The sequence below is a fragment of the Pogona vitticeps genome, chromosome 4, assembly GCF_051106095.1.
Source record: "Pogona vitticeps strain Pit_001003342236 chromosome 4, PviZW2.1, whole genome shotgun sequence".
In the NCBI taxonomy this organism is placed as follows: domain Eukaryota; kingdom Metazoa; phylum Chordata; class Lepidosauria; order Squamata; family Agamidae; genus Pogona; species Pogona vitticeps.
The window spans coordinates 34,040,357-34,063,828 of record NC_135786.1 but is presented as its reverse complement, the minus strand read 5'-3'; the positions used below and the strand labels follow the sequence as shown (position 1 = coordinate 34,063,828).

Genomic DNA, 23,472 nt, shown 5'->3' with positions numbered 1-23,472 from the left:
CCATGGGAGGCCAGGCAAGCCCCATTTTTGCTGTCATTCTGCAGGCAAAGAACTTTCTCTTCAGGCAGGCTATCCCTTAGTGACTGGCTGTCTAAGTGGGTTTTTTAAATCAGTATATAATTTGAGGACTATAGTTCAGAAAAGTATCTTTTCCAAACTCTGATCAGGAACTACCCCCACACCCTCTTCCTTTCTCTACCTCAGCCCCCACCCCATTCCCACCGACACCCACTTAATAGCTGCTGCTGAGGTCTCCATCAGGCCTTTGCAGCCACAGCGTGTAAAAAGGGAGACTGGCTGCCCTTTTCAAAGATGGCAGCTGTGGCTTCCTTTAGGGTAGGGAAGCAGCAGCTGCCATCTTTGCAAAGGGCAGCCTGGATTCCCTTAAGGCAGGCTAAGGGAATCCAAGCTGCCCTTTGCAAAGATGGCAGCTGCAGCTTCCCTATCCTAAAGGAAGCTGCAGCCACCATCTTTGCAAAGGGCAGACAGTCTCCATTTTTACATGCATGGCTCTGAGGCCAGAAGACCTCAGCATCAGCGATTGAAGTAACAGGGTGTCGGCAGGGGTGGCGTGGCGTGGGGCCTAAGGTAGGGAAAGGAAGGGGGTGAGGGAGTAGGCTGTGGTATTGGGTGCCTGTGTGGGGTGGGCCTGCCTTTCTGCTGCCAATTAGCTGATTGGCAGCTGGTAGGCAGAATGTTGTTGTTTTTAATATGAAGGACAAATAAAAATGGGTAAATATTAATCCATTCGTATTTGTGAGGGTTTCTGGAACCCACAAATACAGATTGACGAATATTTAATGAATTGGGTAATATTTGTCGGAAACAGCGATCCGTTTTTATATTCGTCTCCATCTCTAGTTACAATTAAGCATCCTCTGAAAGAATACCTAATTTATGTGTCAGGATATGCATTTTTAATAGTTAATCGTTTATCGACTAAAAGCAAGAAACCAGACTTAACCACAGTTAAAATATTCTGCTCTTTACATCTGTCATTAATGAGTTGTGCACTCAAAAAAAGGTTGATTACAGAGTCCTCACAAAGTGCAAATAGAGAGAGAAACATTGCTGTATACAAGATAAATTACTGAATCACACATGGAGAGGAGGGAGTGATTAATGAGATAGTAAAAAAGGGTTCATAAATTACCGGTAAGGAACAGGAAAAATGCCAGAAGAAAGCACTCATCCAACTTGCATGAGGTATTCTGTCAAACTTTAACATCCTTCTAGCTACTGATAAGAACAATAACCTTTCATAGCCAAAAAGAAAGTGAGGGATAAAGAAGAAGAGAGGAGGAGGAAGGATTTTGATTCATTACGAGACAAGATTCTGTAGATTAGTAAAAGGCTAATGTATACATCACATCTGTCCATAGGAGCTTCCCCTCTGTTCTTTTTACCCTCATACATATGCTAATATTGCCTTCCTTCTACATCAGGGGTGTCAAACTCAAATTCATCGGGGGCCGCATCAGCAGTTTGGTCCCTATCAAAGGGCCGGTTGTATCTGTAGGTTAACTTGAGCCATTTTTTAAATGAATTTACAGTGGTGCCTCGCACAACGGGCACCTCGTAGAGCGATGAATTCGCTCTACGAGGCCGTTTTTGCGATCGCAAATGCGATCCCAAAACGGTGCCCGTATAGGCGGGAAATCACAGAACGAAGGTCGGTAAGCTGCTCGGCTGTTCCGGCGGCCATTTTGGACCCGCCAGACAGCTGATGGCAGCCATTTTGGTGCCCTCGTTGTGCGAGGGGAGGGCGCGAAAATGGCTGCCGGCCCCTGGGAAACATTGCACAACGGTGAGTATTCTATGGCATTGGAACGCATTAAACGCTGTTTTTTTGTGTTCCGTAGTGCGATGTTTCCCACAGCAAAGGTTAATCCGGAACGGATTAACCTCGCTGTGCGGGGCACCACTGTACTCCATGCAGGCACAGAGTAAATTCATTGAAAAAAAAAGGGGGGGAGGCTGCAAGGCTGGCGGCGGCTCCGCGGGCCATCAGACGAGGTCTGGCGGGCCGGATTTGGCCCGCGGGCCTTGTGTTTGACACCCCTGTTCTACATTCTATTTGTTGAAGACAAGATAAACATATTTTTCAACTATTTATTCACTACAATCTGATTTTGGAACATCAGGCACCAATACTAAGTTTCTGCCTCATTTTCTCAACAAATGGAAGCACTATCTGGGAATCCAGATAAAAATCAGAAAACATGACATATGTCACCAAGTACTGACATGTATGTATTTCTTGAAAAGCCGCATCTTATCACTTGATGCCAGGACCAAAATAGAGGTGGTAAATACTCTGTCATTAGAAAAGAGAAATCTTAGGTTCTGGTTTTGTGTGAATATCAGGATATTTTCTCATTTGCTAGAGTCTGCAAATTAGCTTGCCCTGTTTTCTGATTGTTCTTTAGGACTTAAGCATGAGGTTCCTTTGAAGTCTGACTTCTTCCATATGAAAGGCTACCTGAATTGTGTCTTTCCAACACATACAGTCATCTGTATGATGGATTGGCCAAATGAATCCTGCAGCCACATGCAGCCCTGTTTCATCCCTGTCCTCCCAGCAGGCCAAGCGTCCCAAAATCTGCTTGTCCTCTTATCCCCTCTAAGAGAATTATGGCATGTTTTGAACACCCCTCAAATTTAATTCTTTTTTTAAAAATTCTTTAGCCACTAGAAGGCACAAGTTGTAGTTTTGGAAGAGGTAGCTGTGTTAGTTTGTGCAAGAATACCAGGCAAAATCTAAAGAAACTAAACAAACAAACAAACAAACAAAAAAGAACAGCTCACATTAAAATACAGTTGTTAGTATTTAAGCTCCTATATGTCTTTGTCTCTTTTTTAAAAAAATTGTCTTGTTTTTGTTTCTTTGGACTTTTCCTGATATAGAAGGCACAAGGCAGCATTTTAAAAATGGTAAGACAAGCAATGGGTTTGGGGGAGGTGTTCCACATGATCGGGTGCGGGCTTCCAACATCTACAGGTGAACAAGTGTCCCTCTGGATCTCTCCTGCTCCTGATCTATACTGTGGGTGCCTTCAGTATAACATCAAGAGGAATACGTGATGGTATAACCATCACAGATGAAGAAAAGACAGCACCTGGTGCTGCCTGGTGCAAAAGAACTGGTGGCAAGATCTCTAAAAGCATAACTGCATTACAGAGAGGCAGATCTCTAAAAGCATATCTGCACTACACAGTTGTAGCAGTTTGGTGCCACTTTAGCTCTCCTGATCAATCTTGAGGTTTATATTTTATTTATTTTATTTATTTAACTCATATGCCGCCCACTCTACCCAAAGTTCTCTGGGTGGCTTACAACTATTGCAGCTAAAACTGTGCTCACGACCTGGGGTTCAAATCCCAGGTAGCCGGCTCAAGGTTGACTCAGCCTTCCATCCTTCCGAGGTCGGTAAAATGAGTACCCAGCTTGCTGGGGGGGGCAATGTGTAGCCTGTATAATTAAAATTGTAAACCGCCCGGAGAGTGCTTGTAGCACTATGGGGCGGTATGTAAGTCCAAAAAATAAATAAATAAATAATACGATAAAAAGATAAAACAATTACAATTAAAATAGATAGATATTTGGTGAGATATTGAGAATTCTGTGCTTCAGAACACTAATGCACTCCTTTGAACTATATTCTATGAATTTTAAGTGTTTGACTACACTATAAACTGTGGGGGCATGATCTGGTGCAAATTGGAAAAATCAGGAATAGGGGCTTTCAGCTTCATTAACAGTTTCCTTGCTTTTCCACCACATTAAAAAAAAAATACGGTGACTCAATATCCTTAGGATCTTCAGAGATTACATATTCCTGAATGAAGCTCTTTTGCAAATGGGTACAAATGCATGCATGTTCAAGTACTGTATACATTTCAAGTATGGACATATCTTTTATGCGAGCCATGGTTTCCTGCTGCTTATTTACAGATAAATACCATTGTCTTTGGCTTTTAGAATCAGAGAGGCTAATGCAGCAAAAATGTGTAGAGCTATCAGCAAGGGGAGTGAAACTTTCAGCAGTTAGTACGTCGGGTTGCAGCTGGGTTGGTGAACATATAGACTGCCTAGGTGGAGATGATGTACGGTATTTAACAGGGAGTGGGCAACATGTGTCTCTCTAAGTCTTTGGATTGCAGCTCTCTGTAGCCAGCTATACTGACTAATGCTGAGGAAAGCTACAGCCCACCAATTTTTGGAGTACCAGACATTTGTCATTTCAAAGATCCAAACCCACTTGTTACAGTCCAGCAAGGGCTGAATGTGTATCATATACCTCATCATAAGATGTAGGCTTAAATGACATCACAATGTCACCTTGTCTCACCTCCTCAACCTCTGGAGGGGCTGGAAGCAACATGGTTTTAGCTGCTTCCCAAGGAGGTTGGGCTACTCCTTTGGCAGGAAGATGGGAAACAACACCTCACATAAAAAGATTACAAAAGCAAAGGGTGAAAAGATCTCAGACCAGGAAAAAGATGCAGAGAAAGGAGGACTTGTAATCTGCCTGAAAAGAAACAAAGCCACAGTAAGTCCCAGGGGGGAAATTACATTTCCATAACCCATATACATATATATTTAATGAGTTCTCCTCACATGTGCTCTTTCTGAAGCCTTTGGGGATTAATTCTTGCACATTCGTCATCTGCACAACCTGGCAGATTATATCTCTTCTGCTAACCCTGACATACAGAGACTGTGCCACAATCATAGTAAGGGTTCTGGGAATTTTACAGCAAAAGATAACATTCCCAAGCTTTAGTTATAACTCTGATTTAATACAGAGATGTGAAGCAGGTAACTACCAAGGAGAGGGCCTCCTTAGTGATGGCACCCTTGTTACAGAATTCCGTATCTTATGTGCTATCAAGTTGGAACTGGCTTACAGTAACTAACGGGTTTCAAGAAGTGACATACTTAAGAAACGGTCTTACTGGTGTATAAAGAGAATCAATGAGAAGCTGTGGGCATGTACAGTATTTCAATTCCCACTGAGATACTTTTGTTGCTGTTAACATTATTGAAATACTATTTTTACTATTAGCATTATTCACCATTTTGCGCCTTAACTAGGAATACTGCTATTAAGAGGAAGTTGAAAAATCCCCACCACAAAGATCAAACAAACTGATGTAAGTGCAACTACTGCTTAAAGCAAAGTAGAGACGGAAAGCAATTAGGTCCTATTCAAAAAGACTTATTTCTAAGCAAGACAGAGGACAATATAAGATTGAGGGAGGAGATACAGCTTAGTGAATACAGGAGTGTAATCCGCAGTCACTACAAGAAGGTAAAGACACATCACACAAAAGAATCTGCAGAAAGGGAATTTAAAGAGGAATTAATTTGAAAAATTAAAACTCAGTTTGGGCACCATTCTGTCAAAAAGCACAGGGATGTTAAAAAGTTACAAATTACAATATCCATTGTCAATCCAACACCTCTCTTCTCCTCTGATCATGGTCACAGACTTGGTTCTTATGAAAAGTAACAACAGACCTTTATTCCTAAAGAAGAATAGCCATCTTTTGGTTATACAGCTGATAAATATTTACTGCTAGTGAATGGAAAAGGCTTTGATTCAGAGGTTCTTTTGTAGTCATAATAATAGTCATAATAACTGTGCGCTGTCAAGTCATTTCTGACTTACGCTGACCCTTTTCAGGGCTTTCTAGGTAGAGAATAGAAGTGTTTTACCATTTTGTTTGTAGGGAGGCATCCTGGGGCTGTTTAGCTCACTCAGAATCACATAGGCTGGCTCTTTTGGAATGTGCAGTGGGAACTGAGTTCTCAACCTCTGGATCTGCAGCCAGACTGGGAGCAAGAAACCCTTTCTGAATGACTGGAAATCCCCCAGTGATCTATCAGTAGAACCTAACTCAACTTTCCCCCATCTGTATCCTAGAACTTCCAGGTACCTTCTAGAAGAAGGTAATCCCATAAAGGGAAAGCCAACAGTGTGAAAAACACGTTAGAAGAAAAAGAGAGTAAAGCAGTATGGATGCGAGGTCCAAAGAAGTGCCATCTCCAGGCTCTGAGAAAGGTTTAGGGAGAATTCTTGTGTTTCAGGAAGGAAAGTTATGGATTATAAGGAAGATTCTATTTTGCTTTCAGGTCAAAGTAGTGCTCCTGCCTCCTTGTGGAAAACTGTCTCGTGGCTCAAAAGTCCTCCCCCTCTTCACTCTCCCCCTGGGAAACAGGGTAAACATTTCCCGTCGACCAGATCTGAGGGGCTGCCATGGAGAAAACCCCAGGCCCTCATTGCCCTTTCCCTCAGCAGCACAACGTGGAGGAGGAGATGGAGAAATCCAACGGGTGAGGAGACCTTGTACTCGTTTCTTTTTGGTCGAGGCAGAAAAGCTGCTTGGACTCAGCAATGATGGAGATTCCTTGGACACGAAGAACAAAAACAAGCATTGGTACACCATACATCCAATGGGCATGAGAGGACAATTTGTGACCCTCTGATCTTGCCACACTGAAGGCTAGCCACTAAACCTCCAGAATAAACCAACTGAAGCAGCAAAAAAAAAAAAAAAAAAAAAAAAAAGGCTGGTAATTCTTAGTGTGTTCTTGATGGTGAGAGAAGAACATGGGTCTCACATGCTCAGGCTTTTACGTTTTGCTGCCTGCAAAGACCAAATGGAGATAAAATAATCAGGGCCATGAAGATTGCAGATGAAAATATTAGGGAAGCCTAATTTTTCTTTAATTATATCCCCATAACTGGTCACAGTAAAGGTTCTCAAGGGTTACAGTTTTAATGTCTGTCCAGGCTGTACTAATACAGGCAATAAAGCTCATGACTGAAATGGGCAAACTTCAAACACTCTTTTTTTGTTTGCTATCAAGAGGCAAATGGACCCTTGCTATGAAAACCAGGAGGCAAAGAAAATAATACCTTCTGGAGAATCCAGGAGAAAAGGGCTGAAGCAACTAAGAGCCTGATCTCATGGAGCATTTGAATTGTTTCTTTTCCCTCCTTTTTTATGTCAATATATTTCTATGTATAGTCACATGGAATATTTACCACTGGGCCCGTTCACATGGTTGTCAGTTCAATTAGTACATTTCTTGCTATTTGTACTGGTTCTGTAGGCTTCATTTACCAACTCATAATTAATTCATTTGCCATCCTGTTTCTGGGTGTCTGCTGTCCTATAATTTTCTCTTTAAAAAATGATTTGTTAATTATATATCCGTATTTTCCTGTCGCTTCCAACTGTTGGTCAAGGTGCAGCCTGGTGGTATATGACACTTGCAGCCCTGTCTTCTTCCCCTTTTTAATTTTCACTTCCTGATTCCTTTCCATTTTTCAGCTCTTTCATCCCAGGCATACCTTTGGGAGCCTTGGGATGGGGAGGAAAGCCTTTAATGCCCCCAAATTGCCACCACCAAACCCAGTCCGTTTTCAAACATCAAAGGCTTCCCCCTTTCTCAAGACCACCTAAAGGCTTCTCTAGCTTCAAAGGGATCCCTCAGGAGCCTGCGAGATGGGCAATAGGAAAAGTTGAAATAAAGTTGAAAAGCTGCAACTGATGATATCATCAGCCTTCCACGTACAGAACTGCATCAACAGGATTCTAGCTCAAGCTAGACGATACAATCATCATACTGTTAGAAGGAATACTACTTAATGGTGAAATATGTAAAATCATATGCTTTCGGCTAGTTCTATATCTTTTGTCCCAGTTAGCATTTTGTTTTGTGATTGACTGCTAGAAGCAAACACCATATATTTTAAAACTTTTTAAAATCAGCCTTTGGTAACAGATCTGGACATTGTAATGGCAAATGTTGCTTTGTTTTCACGAAGGCTTTCACGGTCAGGATCTAATGGTTGTTGTGGGTTTTTCAGGCTCTTTGGCCGTGTTCTGAAGGTTGTTCTTCCTAACGTTTCACCAGTCTCTATGGCCGGCATCTTCAGAGGACAGGATTAGCACCAAATATTGCTTTGCTGCTGCTGTTACATTGTTTTTAAATGGTGTTTTAAAGAGTTCCAGACTTTATTATCTGTGTATTTTAGTATTTCAATGTCATTTACTGTGTTTTTTTTAAAGATCTTTTTGTTTTTAAATGTATATTGTAAGCAGCCTTTGGATTCCACAAGAGAAAATGGTGAGAAACACATGCATACATGCATGCTAAACATGGGGAATTCACATTTCCTTTCACATATAGCTTGACTTTGTGATTTACTAGCTGTTAAGGATAAACAATGTGGCATATTTATTATGCTGTGTTCTCACTATGGATTTGGAATGTAGAAGCTGCCTTATTCCACGAACAGGCTATTTGTTCATCTAGCTCAGTGTTCATCTATACCATTTGGCAACAGATCCCCAGAGTGCTCGGTAGGAATATTTCCCAAATCCTTGTTCCCGACCCTTTTGTTTAGAGATGCCAATGACGAAACCTACATTGTGCATGGCCGCTTATTGCCAAATGGTGCAGCCCACAGCTTGAGTGCTTTCACTGTCCCCTCAGTTCTCTCACACACTGATTCACAACCGCTGCTGGTTTTATATCCTGCTTCTGCTGAGATCTTTCCTCTAGTGGTTTTATTCAAAAGGAATGACAGATGGAACTACTTATGATGGAATCTGATGATGTCACAGATGAAGGATCTCTTTGTTAATAAAAGAAACCTCAGTAAGATTCTCAAAGCTGTCTCTTCCATTTATCAGCCTTCGGAGTGTCATTCCACCATTGTGTTATATCTAGAAGCTTCTGCAAAGGGTTATAATACAGTGGGGTCTTGACTTAAGAACGGCTTGAGTTAAGAACATTCTGACTTAAGAACCACTCTCATAGGAAAATATTGACTTGACTTAAGTACTTAGATTTGAGTTAAGAACTAAAAAAAACACGTGGGAGGCAGGGAAAGTGCAAAATTTGAACTTTCAGTTAACTGTTGGCCAGTGAAAAGGGTGCCTGTCTGCTTCCTCACTCCTCCCAGCGTTTAGAGAGTGGATTGGGAGACAGTCTTCGGACTGCCTGGTACTGTACTGCCTGGACTGTATTTTCCCTGCCTTCCCTGAACCTTTCTTGACCTAAGAAAAAAAGAAACAAAATATCCCCCTCTAGTGGTCGAAGGCGGAATAGCAGCTTCCCATTAGTTTCTATGGACGGAAAAGAGCAGATACGGATCAAATGGTTTTCAATGCATTCCTATGGGAAATGCAGATTTGACCTGAGAACTTTTTGACTTGAGAACCGCCTTCCAATATGGATTAAGTTCTCAAGTCAAGACCCCACTGTAACCAGATGTGTGTGTCACCAAAAGAAAAGACTCAGTTGGGAAGGCTTTGGGATATGGCATAGGCGTAGCTTCCCCCACAGCTTCCTTTGCAGAAAGGAAACTGCCCCATTGCTTGGTGGGAACTTCCTTTCCGCAGTACCAGGTCTATGTTAAGCCACTGAAACCTCCCCAGCTAGGCCTTTTCTCCAAGAAAGACACATTTAGGTGTCTGTATGTATAGGTCTCTCAGATGGAACTCCAAGAACGGAGAATTATCTGATGGGCAGCTTTGCAGGACCACCCTGAAGGCTTATAGGGCTTAGTGCAGCTGTGATTTTGGGAGCTTTCTTACTACTAGGAACTATCCATATATGTACAAACCTGTGTTCCATTGATATTTACTTAGGACAAAGGATGTAGCAAGAAGCACACTTTAAAGCTAACTGAAGGAAGAGAATTTTTGTAGTCAAAATGCAAACAACCTGGAGAACTTTATAAATAAGGTATACTTGCTTTTGCTATACCAGCTTAATAAAGACAATATATAAAGACACACCTTACGCACCCACATACACACCAGCCCCTCAGCTCAACTCGATGACATTCCTAGCTCTGCTTGGCACCCCATTTCACACAGCCTGGTGCCCCCGTCCATTAAACTCAGTGCCCTCCCTTCAGTCTGGCACCATGCACAATTACCTGGAGGCCATTCCTGGGTCATCTAAAATAAAACATGTCCTAGAAGTCCTTGGAGGCAAAGTCTTACAAATGTAAAGTGACCACATATACATACAGGGCTCCCTGCAATATGACAGCCTAAGCCTGTGCAATGTGTTCTCACACACTTGGCATCTGGTGTTATCATAGAAATGTATAAAAAGAATGGGTTGGGATCCGGGATCTTCTTTCCTAGTAGAAGAGGTCCACACATGGAAGGTCTTTCAACTCCACACAACCCCCCATTTCAAGCCCTGGAGTGGGTCCTATGATCCTTTGTGTAGCATTTGCATGAGGCTAGAGGTTCTGCCAGGAAAGGAATGAGCAAGGTAGTTACCTCCACCAGTCCATTTGCATGTGCCTAAATCTAGATGAAATTCAATGCCTTTACTGCTACAATACAGTGGTGCATCACTTAATGATGTTAAGCCGTTCCGGAAAAAAACATTGCTAAGTGATTTAATCACAAAGCGATTTTAAAAAGCCCATAGGAACGTATTAAAATGTGTTTAATACGTTCCTATGGGCTAAAAACGTACCTTAAAGTGAAATTCCTCTAAAGTGGCAGCCATTTTGGGTGCCTCTACAGCGAGGCAAAACAGCAGCGGCCATTTTTTGCGGTGGCCATTTTGGAACTGCCAGTTAGCTGTTTAAAAAAGTTCGCTTTTCCATGATCGCTTCCCCGTGTTCATCGCAAAGCGAATTTTAGCCATAGAGGACATCGCTAAGCGATCACTCCAGCGATGGCCAAAAGTCCATCACAAAGCGATTTCATCGCTCAATGGAGCGATTGCTCTTATGTAAGCAAACTTTGGGATCAGAAAGAGACTATTATCTGTCTAGGAAGACACAGAATCACAGATATCTCCTCTGTTAATCTATGCCGTATTCCTGCTGTTGGAAGTTGCGTTCTATATCCCAAACCACCAAAACTGATCTAGAATCATTGAAAATGATTGTATGTGAAGTTATGGCCTCTCAAAACTGGTCTGTGTTCTATAGCATGCATCCCACATTATCAGGAAACATGCCAATAGCAGTTAGAATAGCCATTTCCCATGCCATTTCCATTTGGTATATGAAAAAACACAGCACCTTGTATGAAGACAATGTCACAATGTCATAGGGTTCCTGCAATTACATGCTGTATTAGATGATGCTTATTATAGTTAGTTGTATCTGTAAATGTTCTTTATAGGGACTTGTATGTATCAATTATTTGTGAAACCCTGATCATTGTTCCTGGATGACTCTAATGCTACATGTACACTGACTCAGATACACCCCTACCTGCATACTGATTGTTGATCATCTTTTCTGATTATCACCTATCATTCTGGGTTGTTGACAGGGTGAAAGAGCTTTTCTGCTTCTTTTATCCTACATATACATTTCACCTTCCAAAGCAGGCACCGAGAAAGTACGACATGATGGAGAAAGTAGTTATTGTGATAGACAATGATAGTTGTTTCAGTTGGTCAAGCTTTGCAGGAGATGAGAACATACACCATTTGGTCCTACTGTCTGTGATGACGACAGCACTAGCAAATCCCAAACTCAGCCACTCAAGTATGGTGTCAGCCATGAAGAACCTCTGAGACCATATTATCTTCTGTGGGTTGAGGGTCCAGTATAGAGCATCCATCACTGATGAGTGACTTCCCATCTTCCCCACCACAAAGAGAGAAGATCGTAAAGGTGCTTTTTGAGGGCTTTGGTGTGCCAGCTAGGCATGCGGCCAACACAGGATTGCTCCCCCTCTGTTCCTATGGGAAAGTTAATTGACTGGTGTAGTGTTCTCCATTTATTAGATCTATGGTTCTTGTTGTATTATGTAATGGTTTATGAATATTCATATTGCTGTGAGGCGGAGCCAAGAGAGATGCTATAAGAGGCGGAGTCAGAGAGTCAGAGAGGGAGATTAAGTCAGATGGAGTTAGAGAAATGTAAGAGTCAGCTAGGACAGAAAAGCCAGACAGTGTAATAGAGTATGTAGTTTGGGGAAATTCTGAGGAATGATTAACTACTGAAGATATTCATGAATCAATCTATGTAATCAAGAAACCAAAGTTTTATTTAAAAGAACTTGAAGTGTGGACCTGAATCTTTCTGAAGTAAATGGTAATTTAGAGATCACCTGGTGGCAGCAAGTGTAAAAGAAGAGAGTGTTTGCCTTTGTGTGCTCTGAGGCTTGAAGGTCAAGCAAAGGGGCACGAGGGTGGACGCCACAACTGGCTTTAGAGGTAGAGGAAGGGGTTTCCCACATCACTCCTGTGTTCTTTGGACAAACCTGGATGGAAGCCACCCACCCATAGATTGGATGTGGCTGGAAAGGCCCTTAGCAAGGCACAAGCTGCTCTTGAACAGCGCCAACAATCTAATTGGGACTTTGATTGAAAAGGTGGTGACCAAGCTTAAGAAACAGTGTTGCTATGTCTCCACAAACTTTGAAAGGGATTCCAAAGCCAAACGTCCCGGGATGCTGTAAGGATTAAGATGCCTGATGGACACTGGTTAACAACAGACAAAAAACATTTTTCCTGCTTGGAGCCACTGTTCCAGCCACAGTTGGTGCACCAGAGTTCCCCAGGACTTCATATCTTGGCTTTTCTAAGGCTGCAGAAGGTGCTAGATGAGTTCAGAAGAGGAGTCATTAATAATGTTGTCTTACCAGGAGGTTCCTGGTTTCCCAGAGTGTGTGTGCTTGGAACTAGATGCTTTGTTCCATGGTGGCAGATACTGTATAAAAATGTTGGCTTCTTCAGAAAGAAGCACAGGAGCTTGACTTGGGGGTTCCCTAGTGGCTTCCCTCAGCTCTTTCCAAGATACAAGAATGTTAAGAACACGGAGCATGAGAAATTCAAGTAGGTTTTTGTAAAAGGCTTCAGCTGGAAGGAGTCTACAGTGACCCCACTTAGTAAACTGGAGCTAACAATATATCAGGGAAGGAAAAGGCTACACAGCAGGCTATCCACTTGCGAGTATATTTTAATCCAATTGAAATCCACCACTATGTCCTATATATTTCGGTTCTCAACTCTTTTCCCCTGAAATCAGTGGGAACTCAAGTGCTTAACCAAGGCCTGATGGCACCCAAAATACTTTATTGAAACATGCTTTTCTCTTGCAAATGTACAAGTCAATATGAACAAAGGAAAATGCATGGGTATAAATCATTCTTGAATGTGTACAAATATTCAAACCACCATGATTCATTAAAATATTGCCAACTTTATATGTTAGGCATCTAAGCATAACTCGTTTAAACCTGTGATCCTGTTGCCACTTTTTTTTTAAAGAAAGAAACATGATGAAAACAAAAGAAAACACAAATCAGGTCAAATTGTGAACTATCAGCACAAATTTCACATAACTATCAACCTCTTTTGCAAACAGTGGAGAAATGCCAAGTCCCTATTATTACAGGAGGATTTCCCTCTAGATTAATTAAATGCTTGTTTAATTATATTGAAATTTCATCTACCAGAGATATTGCTTTTCATAAATCACTGTAGCTAGATGACCAATCTGGTTTTAATATTAAGAATGTCTTTGCATTTCAGAGGCATTCTTTTAGAATGCAAAGATCAGCCTCTGCAGTGAGTGTGTATGATATGATAATGAGTAGAACCAAAACCCATACTTTTCTTGCTGCAATCCCAATGAAAGATACTGATTCCAAGCTGTTATTTATGTTGGGGGGAAAAGCTGACAGTGTCATCAATAGGAGTTTTTCCTCTCAGTGCAATGGAATTCTAAATATGAAACCTTGACCACTATATCTCTCTTGTTACCTAGGGGATATTATTGTTTTTTCTACTTCTTCCTCCTTTTGGATTTATTCAGTTGCAGATAAAGAAACAGTGCAGATACAAACACATAACCTTACAATAGAATTCTTTCATATCATGAGACAAGAAAGGGAAATATAGATAGATAGATAGATAGATAGATAGATATATTAATGAAGAAACCACAAACTGGTATAGGCTCAAATCGATAACAAGCAAGCGTGTGGGCCCTTGTTGAGGCTCTGAATTTTTGCAAGCCAGGATTTAACTCTGAGACTGAAATCTCTCGAAATCATAGCACTTGGCCAACATATGTCTCCTAGATTCCCAGTTTCCTCCATCACTCTCCTCCCGTGAACATGTTCACTGCAGCCTCCCCTCCCTTCCCCTCTCTTCTTGGCTCACTCATCTTCATTTCCACACCTCCCATCATTGCCTCTTGGCACAGTCCTTGCCCTGTGTCATCACTGATGCCACTGAATGATACCACCCACCAAGGGAAGGGGATGATGGATCATCTCACAACAGGAGATCAAAATGAGCAACTATACAGTGGTATAATCCACAGTTATTTTTCTTGCTTCTTTAAAAGCAAAATGAAAAATGGCAGACCCACCATGGGTGGTCAAGGGTCCCACAGCGGGTGGCCACGTTTCATTTACATGGCAATTTGAAAAATGAGACATTGCTCTCATTTCAGCAGGGGTGCGCATAACACAGCCCCATGTGGATTCTCCCTTATATTTATAGATGTACACATTTAGATTTAATTAATTACCAGAATTTAAAGAGTAAGAACATCTTACTATTGTGTGGGGAATTGTGAGTAATGTGAATGCTTGCTAAGTCTGTTGCCCAGATACTGTACTAGTGAATGAGGGGCAACCAAGATCAAAGTCTTCTGGTTGTCTATTTTTGAACTAGATTCGGACTGGACAGTCCTTCAAACAGAAGCCAACCACCAGAAAGCCCTTCAAAGGTTGGGCTGTCCTCCATAAAAGAGGATACATGGCAAACCTAATCATATAAACTATGAAACTACTGAATGTTTGCTTATACTCTTTATAATTCTGACTAAACCATCACTACCTCTTTGTATAAATCCTTCCTGATCACCACAGAATCCATACTTTGTACCTCCAGATGTGTGTGTGGTTTTTACAGTGCTCTGCTGTAACAGAGTGACAAGCCCAGAGAATATTTTTGCCATCTTCCTGCATGTATGTTTGACTAATATGGCATAAAATGTAGAGGCAAGTTATTGTTCTCTCTGTACACTCATGCATGATTTGCAGAAATAATGGGACGTGGTGGTGCTGTGGGATAAACCGCAGAAGCCTGTGCTGCAGGGTCAGAAGACCAAGCAGTCGTAAGATCGAATCCACATGACGGAGTGAGTGCCTGTCACTTGTCCCAGCTCCTGCCAACCTAGCGGTTCGAAAGCATGCAAATGCAAGTAGATTAATAGGGACCACCTCGGTGGGAAGGTAACAGCGTTCTGTGTCTAAGTTGCACTGGCCATGTGACCACGGAAGATTGTCTTCGGACAAAACGCTGGCTCTATGGCTTGGAAACAGGGATGAGCACCGCCCCCTAGAGTCGAACACGACTGGACAAAAATTGTCAAGGGGAACCTTTACCTTTACTTTACTAGCGAGACCTATCCTGAAAGCGTTCCAGAAGCCTCAGGACAAATAGTTGCTAACGCTAATCTAATGCTGTTGTTGTTCTGTGCTGTCAAGTCAGAACTGAGAGTGACCCCAGTAGGGCTTTCCAGGTAAGTGAGATATTTAATGAGTATTTTTATCAGTTCTACTCCCCCCGTACGTTTCCATGAACAACTGGAAATTTAAACTCTGGTCTCCAAAGTCCTAGACCATCATTCTGTCTACTACACCACACTGGGTAAGATACTCAAAGGAAATTGATGCTTATTTTGTTCACCTTCTTATGGAGCACACAATAGTTTTTTTTTGGGGGGGGGGAGAGACAGGCTTCCATATTGCCATATGTAGAGTCTCACCTCTTCCTTATTAGATTGGAGTTACCTGCATTTTCTCTTCTCTTTGCAAATCTATCTTAAACTTTTGTTGTAACAAAATCAGATTAGAGATATCCTAGTTAGATCACATTAAGCAGGAGTTATTCCATTCAAAAACCCAGCATCCTGCCCAGGTGTCACCTTTGGGTCATGTCTGTTACTATCAGGGAAAAGAATGATTGAAAATATCAGGTTTCTATCATACTTCCATCCTGTTGAGAAAATGGAATTCTCCCTCCATCATATTTGTGTCTAAAATAGATCCCAGGGATGCTATCTGCATTATTAAGCGTGAATGCTTTCAATTCATTGGAGATGAACTGTGATCAATGGAATAGACAAGAAGGATTATTTGAGTGTCCAAGACTCTTTAAAAAAACTCTCAAGGAATTAAAAGAGCTTAGGTTCTGCAAAATGTCAGGGCCAAACTTCCATGTGGCATGGAAGAAGAGACATCTCCCCATGCCAATTCTTCAAAATTTAAAAATAATCGTGGAGTTCAAATTAAATTAGGGATGTGGTACTTTGTGGTCTAATCTCCCCTCTCTTTTTAAAGTGGCCATTTATGGAGCTCCAAAAAGTGAAAAAAGATGGGCACAGGATTGTATACATTAACATGCAAGTATGGATGCAAGATGAGAAATAATTCACATGGCTTGGATAGATACACGTTTCACCAGGTGACCTGTCTGACTGATCTGTCTACATGGGCAATGTCAAGGCCTCTGCTCTCCCTTCTTATGGTTCATTCTCTTGAACCTGAATTGGACTGGACATCCCTGAAAACAGAAGACATTTTTATATGGAGGACTGATATACAAATATTCTAAGGATTTTCCTAATCAAAATTTTCCCAGTAGAATGAGGTGGCGGCAGAAGACATGCACTTTATATTGCATGTATACTGCATCTTTTTCCCCCTCAGGTGAGACTATTTTCAGCACCATGTGTTGTTTATGAGTCAAGCAAAATGGTAGAGAAGAAATGCCTACCTCCAACAGCATGGCTGTGTTTGCATTTGGATACTTTTGAATTTTGAAAAAGGCATTGGGAGGCCAGATGCAGGATCTTACATCTCTCATCATGTTTGGCCCTCAGTCTCCCATAATGAAGCATGCCTAGATGCCACTATTCTAGTCCCCAGGAACATGGCAATTAATATAGCCTCCTGCTTAGCGATCGTGTCCAAGTGCTATATTACATAAACAGATTGCCATGAAGACAAGTAGACCTATGTAGATCAATGGACAACAATTAATATTAATAATGAATTGATTTACAATTCCTAAGCACAGTGAAAGTTCAGGTTAATTTTTGATGGTTCTCTTTCCTCTAGAAAAGACATTACAAAATTTTTTTAGGATGGCTTGTTGTACATGAGACTGATTGAAAGGCACAGGGCCTTCGGAGGACAAAACGTTAGCACTAAGTAAATCTCCTTTATCAAATATTAAAGCCTTCTTTGCTATTGTATGTAACAGAATTCTGAAATTTTAGATGTTTTGTTCTGGAGTTCTAACTTTTGACTGATGGAATATGGCAGTTCAAAATAATAATGTTTCCAAGCTCTAATATCTATCCATCTGAGAGAAAGTCTGTCAGGACCACCACCGACAGGGATTTGTGGCATATTTGGTCTGAGTTCATTATGAGTCATAACTAGAAAAGACCTACTGAATCAGTTGCTTAACACTTAATCAATAATGATGTAAATCCCATTGGTTCAATAAGCTGACTCAAGCTGGGACAACCAACTGGATTCAGATCTTGGAGGAGACCCAGAAGTCTTTTTGGCTTGATTAGCATATGGTCAGATGTATACTCTTGACTGCTTTTTCTACTCCTCATTGTTCCCTGAGAATTGGCTCAGGAGACTGGAGAGGGAACCACACCAAAGACTGTGTAAAACTGCAAGATGGACAAGAGCAGCACTGTCACATACTCTGAAACTGGCCTTCTGCAGAAATGCATGTGCATTTTGCCATGCACTTTCCCTGATGTAAACTTTTAAATGTATTTTCCTGAACTTATACAATTATTGTCAATTTCCCATTGACTACCTTTTCATTTCACCCTTTTGCAGTAAGTGCCCAATCCTGTTCTACAGTCCAGAATAAACAAACTTTTGTGGCAAGGAAGTACTCTTTTTTTTTATTAGTGGCTGGACAAAGAGCACAACTGAAAGTGAAAATTAAGAGCAGAGCAAAGGAAAGCCTGAGACATGGTTTCTAACTCTAGTCTGTAATGCAGAGCTCCAATAGTTAGCTTTTAAGTGTCATCTAGGCTGTTTTTACCCCTAATCACTTAAGTCATTAGAGTGAGAATGACTATTTTAAAAAACGCTCTGTTAAGTGAGCAGATTTTTGGGAGCTCTTCAAGATGTGCTTTTTTGTTGCTGGTGTGAACTCACCTTGCACACTTCACTAAATTTTTCCAAGGGTGTTATTGTTAAATAGCTCTTGTTCTGAAAACAGGTCATCATTATTTAAATGAAGGCTACAATTGTGTCATATCACAAATGGCAAAAATCTATCTACCTATCTACCTATCTACCTATCTACCTATCTTCCTATCTATCTATCTATCTATCTATCTATCTATCTATCTATCTATCTATCTATCTATCTATCTATCTATCTATCTATCTATCTATCTATCTATCTATCTATCTATCTATCTATCTATCTATCTATCTATCTATCTATCCATCATCTATCCATCATCTATCTATCTATCATCTATCTATCTATCTATCTATCTATCTATCTATCTATCTATCTATCTATCAATCAATCAATCAATCAATCAATCAATCAATCAATCAATCAATCAATCTATCTATCTATCTATCTATCTATCTATCTATCTATCTATCTATCTATCTATCTATCTATCTATCTATCTATCTATCTATCTATCTCCTGCCCGCCCTCCCACGGGTGTCTGTGGTGTCTGTTTAAACTCCTCTCCTTGCAAAGGGAATGAGCATTTTAACACAGAAGTTGCTTTGCACAACTTTTAAGATGCAACCTACTTCTTGATAGATTTCTCATTCATTATTCACTAATGTACTTTCCCACAGACACCAGATCTAACAGGGAGGGCATTCTACTGCAAACATAATATACTAGTGATTTTTTTTTACATGGTCTGCTGTGTTTGTTATCTTCTGTAAGGAAGGAGAAGTGTATGACATTTGTCTTTACTGCAGAAGGAGAGTCTGTAAAATGAAGGGCATGTTTTACACATTAAGCTCAACAATGAATGCTCCGCTAGCAGCACAATGAGTTATAAAAATGCCCACAGCTTTGACATAACTATAGTACTTAACAAGTAAAACAGTTACTTGTTATAAGTTACTTTTGGAATAAGTAATGTAGCTAGTAGTTGCAAAGTTACTTTTTAGATATAGAAATATTTGTATTACTTAGGTGTCACGAGTAACACTTATTTACTGTCAACAGTTATGTTTGAGTGTATTTTAAGGCATTTCTAAGGGCCTCTGAGATATTTGTTTCAAGTTTCTTGGCATGCCCGAAGTGGAAGGGAAGATTTCTTTGGTTCGATATCAGATATGAATATTACAGGAAGAGAGAGAGAGACAACTTCCCGATTTTTTTCTGGCCTGTTGGTAATGACAAGGCAACACATGTATAATGCACAATGCAATGGCTAATGCATGGTAATGATAATAGTAGCATGGCTATGGGGAAGTAATGAATAACACAATGAGTTCCTTCTAAAATACAATGTCTGGATTCTGGAAATGCTTTTCCTTGCAGTTCCAGGTAATCTTTGATGGTCATTTCCTACGAGACCACCCATGCCTAAGTATTCATTGCATGCAGGTCAAAGAACAACGGTGGCAGCAGGAAGGAGGAGGACAAGGAGGAAAAGGAAGAGGAGAACGTTGCCTGCACTAGGTGGAAAATATGAGAGAACCAGAGTTTCAATATGCTGGGCGAAAACATAAAATACAGAAACTACAGTCTCTGAATTTTCCAAGCATTGCCAAGACTGTTAAAGACATGACTTAAAGATAGATAATGTGAGGCTCTGGGACCTTTAAAACCACCAAGTCCTGCTGGAAATGATGGACCTTCAAGGTTGGTTGTTCCTCTGTTGTTACTCCCATCACTCCTGCTGCAAAATGAAACTGGAGGTCAGGGTGAGAGAGGAATGAGAAGAGAACCTGTGGCTGCACTGTGAGTGCAATCTTAGGCATGTTTCCTTGGATGTAAGGCCAATTCTGTTCAATAAAGCTTGCTGTCCAATAACTACACTTAGGATTGTAGCCATAGACCTGATGGTATGCAGGCTGCAAACTGGCAACCAGATTTGCTTGGTCGATCAAGCATAGAAAACTGTCCTCCTGCATGTGAGACAAACTGATTCATAAGACTCTGAGCATCAAGGACATTGTGCCAGCCAGTGACTCACATGGAGTGCAGCCCCCTGCCCCACACTGAGAGGGAAGAAAGAAATCAATGATACTTTCTCTTCTTAACAAAGAGCCAATATGGCACTTTTAAGATATACACATTCATTGTAGCCTGCACTTTCTCTTTTTAAGGAGTCGCTGACATGGGCTGAGTGTGGAATCTTCCACAGCCATTCATTGTGTCATGAATCATGGCTATTCAAAGAGAAACTACAAGTCCATCATTAAGAGCTGGAGACAAGTTTTGGTAATGGAGGCTATTTAGAGCAATGAGCAAAAGAGAGATATTCTTGGCTTTGTGTCACATCCATGTTGAAAACGAACATACACTTACCAGTTTGGTTTTATCCATGGCTGACAAGACAGCAGTATTGAGTTGTTCCAAAGCTGACAGGACATGCCTGTATTCTCCAAGATGTTCTGAGAAATAATCTGTAGTAGGAGGGAAAAGGTTGCTGTGATGTCTAAGTCAGGGACAACGTTCTGACCTGTGTCTGCTTTTTAATTAAACAGAAAAATAGCCTCCATTATTATTTACATCTGTTTCATAATTGTAGCATCCCAGTACCATTGCAAAGCAGAATATCATGTTTTTATCCAGGCTTGAAAAAGCAGTCATCAACAGAGGAGGAAATGAATTTACACACTGTGCAAACAACTATTGGATAATATAGTGGTAGGAATAGTTAAAATCTACTTACCACAGAACTTCTCGGTTTCTAAATTCCTGGAGGAAATAGAGAGGAAAATAACCTGTATGAGATGATACAAAGGCAAGTGCAAGCGATACCTTTATTGGACCACTTAAAAAAACTGAACAAGCAGCTATCTTTCAACCTAAATCAGTCTTCTTCAGGCTGTGAACCAATATTTTGTGGATAGTACAGAAAGAATATATATATATTCTTTCTGTACTATCCACAAAATATTTATATATATAAATATTTATATATAAAAGAGTCCCAGAAGTTCATGGCAGAAGATTGTGCCTGGTTTGCTTCTTGTGTGAAATGACTACTCGGTTATTTCATACAAGAAGCAAACCACCACTGCTAGAAATGACTAGCTTTGGATTAAATATTTATTTCACACTTAAAGGTTGCAGATCAGATCTTCATTTGAAAGACTACTCACACTGGTATATTTTGAGGCATTAAAATAAGTGACAAAAAAAACCTTAAAGAGGAATTGTAGGAGCCACACCATCTCCTAAGCTTCCTTCCTACTCCCTATAATAATTACTAGTCAGGAAAGAAAGAAAGAAAAGTGTGTGTGTGGGGGGGGGGGACCAGTTATTACACAACCTTGTATAAACACTAAATGGACCTCCCTGCTGATTAGTATGCAGTTTTTTTTAATTACACATTTATGAGGAAATTGGATGAAACAGATGCATAAGAACTCTGTGCTCTGTCTATGGATAGTCCTATGGAAGAAGGAAGTCTCTTACCCTTCGTAATCACGTAAGATATTTTCTAGAATAAAGAATAGGCATCCTACAGTGAAGGAAATTATCTGTTTCAGAGCAAGCAGGGATGAGAAGTTAGAATCTGATGCACCAGTACTACTCTGTTTGATTTTTTAAAAGAACACATGATCCTTCACCTTCTGAAAACAACGTAAATTATTTTTTACCTTCAATGTAAGACTTCAAGGATTCATAAAAGTATTTATTGATGCCTTCTATCCAGTTACTAATAAGATAATCAAGGACAGAGGGATAAACAGATAGATAGTTAGAAAGAACACTCTGGATAAGAGAGCACTGCTTCCCATTTCCCTAAGGGAGTCAACTGCACTTGGTACTTATCTAGGCCTTTTCATCTTCTGCATTTGTAACAAACATTAACCAATTAATAATTAAAATGCTGAATAATTTAACACTGGAGCAAACCTTGAGAAAAAATGGGCAGCTAGATCTATGCCCTATACTCTAAAACATTTTCATTGCTCTGCACATAACAGAATATTAATATCAATTTGTATAACATATACAGTATACAAAGAGTTTTAAAGTTTATCCATTCACATTGACAAAAGTTCCCTGGACTCCTATAGCTGAAAGCACCAGTGTTACGCATGACATTTTCAGCTGCATTCAAGCTATTCTGTAAATACGTTTCCATCTAGTTCTACTTCTTCTGCTGAACTTTTTGAATTCAGAATTATTTTATATAGAATGACATTAATAATTACTATACTGACTGTAATTTAGCATTTATGCTGCATTTCAGTGTACAAAATTCTCCACATCGCTTATCACGATGTGATTGTGAGTAAAGTCCATGCTATTATCTCCATTAGCAGTGAAGGACTGAGGCTAGTAGAGAATGGACGTGTAAGGTCACCTAGTCACAGGCTAGCTCTGAACCAGAGACAACCTGATTTGTAGCTTAGACTCACATGTACAGTGGCTTCTTACACAGGTCTCTTACAGCTGCATGCCTGAGCAATCAGACTTGCAAATGAAGCCTGTGTTTATCTCCAATCATGAGCCATAAAACCAGCAAAGCTGGTTTCCAGTATGTGGTGATAAGATAAGCTAGTACAAGGATAACCAGTTTTTTTCTTTTTCTTTTTTTCCCCCTTTTTTCTTTTTTTGTATTTTGTATTTAAGAAAGCTTTGCTTTTATCACTGTGGAATCCCATCAAAGCCGGAAGATGCATGTGATGTGATTCTCTGTGGTGCATAGAAAGAAGGAAGTATAATGCATGGGGAAACTAAAATATTAATCTTCCCAGATGCCAGCCCTTCTTCAAAGGAACAGCACTAGGAAGTATGAGATCCAGCATTTCTACTTTTTTGGTGTGGATAGGATTGCTCTGTTTTAATCCATTTCCAGTGTGTGTGATTCACTGGAAATGAACTAAAGCAAGCCTTCCTCTTTTAATTTGCCAATATTGTGAAGCGACTTAAGAAAGAGCCACTTCAGGATACTGGCACATTAAACACTTCCTCAGTTCTGGAGAGGGGCCATGAAAGTCTTTTTAAAAAACCTGTTCATTAGAAAGCACTCTCTGGGTGATTTACAATTTAGTTATGCAGACTTCACATTGCCTCTCCAGCAAGCTGGGTACTAAATTTATGGACCTTGGAATAATGGAAGGCTGAGTGAACCTTGAGCCAGCTACTTGGAATTGAACCCAGGTCCTGAGCAGAGTTTTGGCTGCAGTACTGCACTTTAACCACTGCAGCAAGAGGCATCATCTTAAAAA

The 23,472-nt window shown here is 40.5% G+C and overlaps 1 protein-coding gene across 1 annotated transcript in view; it reads right to left on the bottom strand.

Moving 5' to 3' along the window:
• NECAB3 (N-terminal EF-hand calcium binding protein 3) overlaps positions 1-23,472 on the bottom strand; it is a 115,447-nt gene that overhangs the window by 26,335 nt on the left and 65,640 nt on the right. Inside the window, exons 4-5 of the mRNA XM_020814229.3 lie at positions 20,958-20,983; positions 20,591-20,688 (exon numbers count right to left, since the gene is read on the bottom strand). Of these exons, the coding sequence (XP_020669888.3) occupies positions 20,591-20,688; positions 20,958-20,983 (124 nt within the window). The remainder of the gene's footprint in view (positions 1-20,590; positions 20,689-20,957; positions 20,984-23,472) is intronic.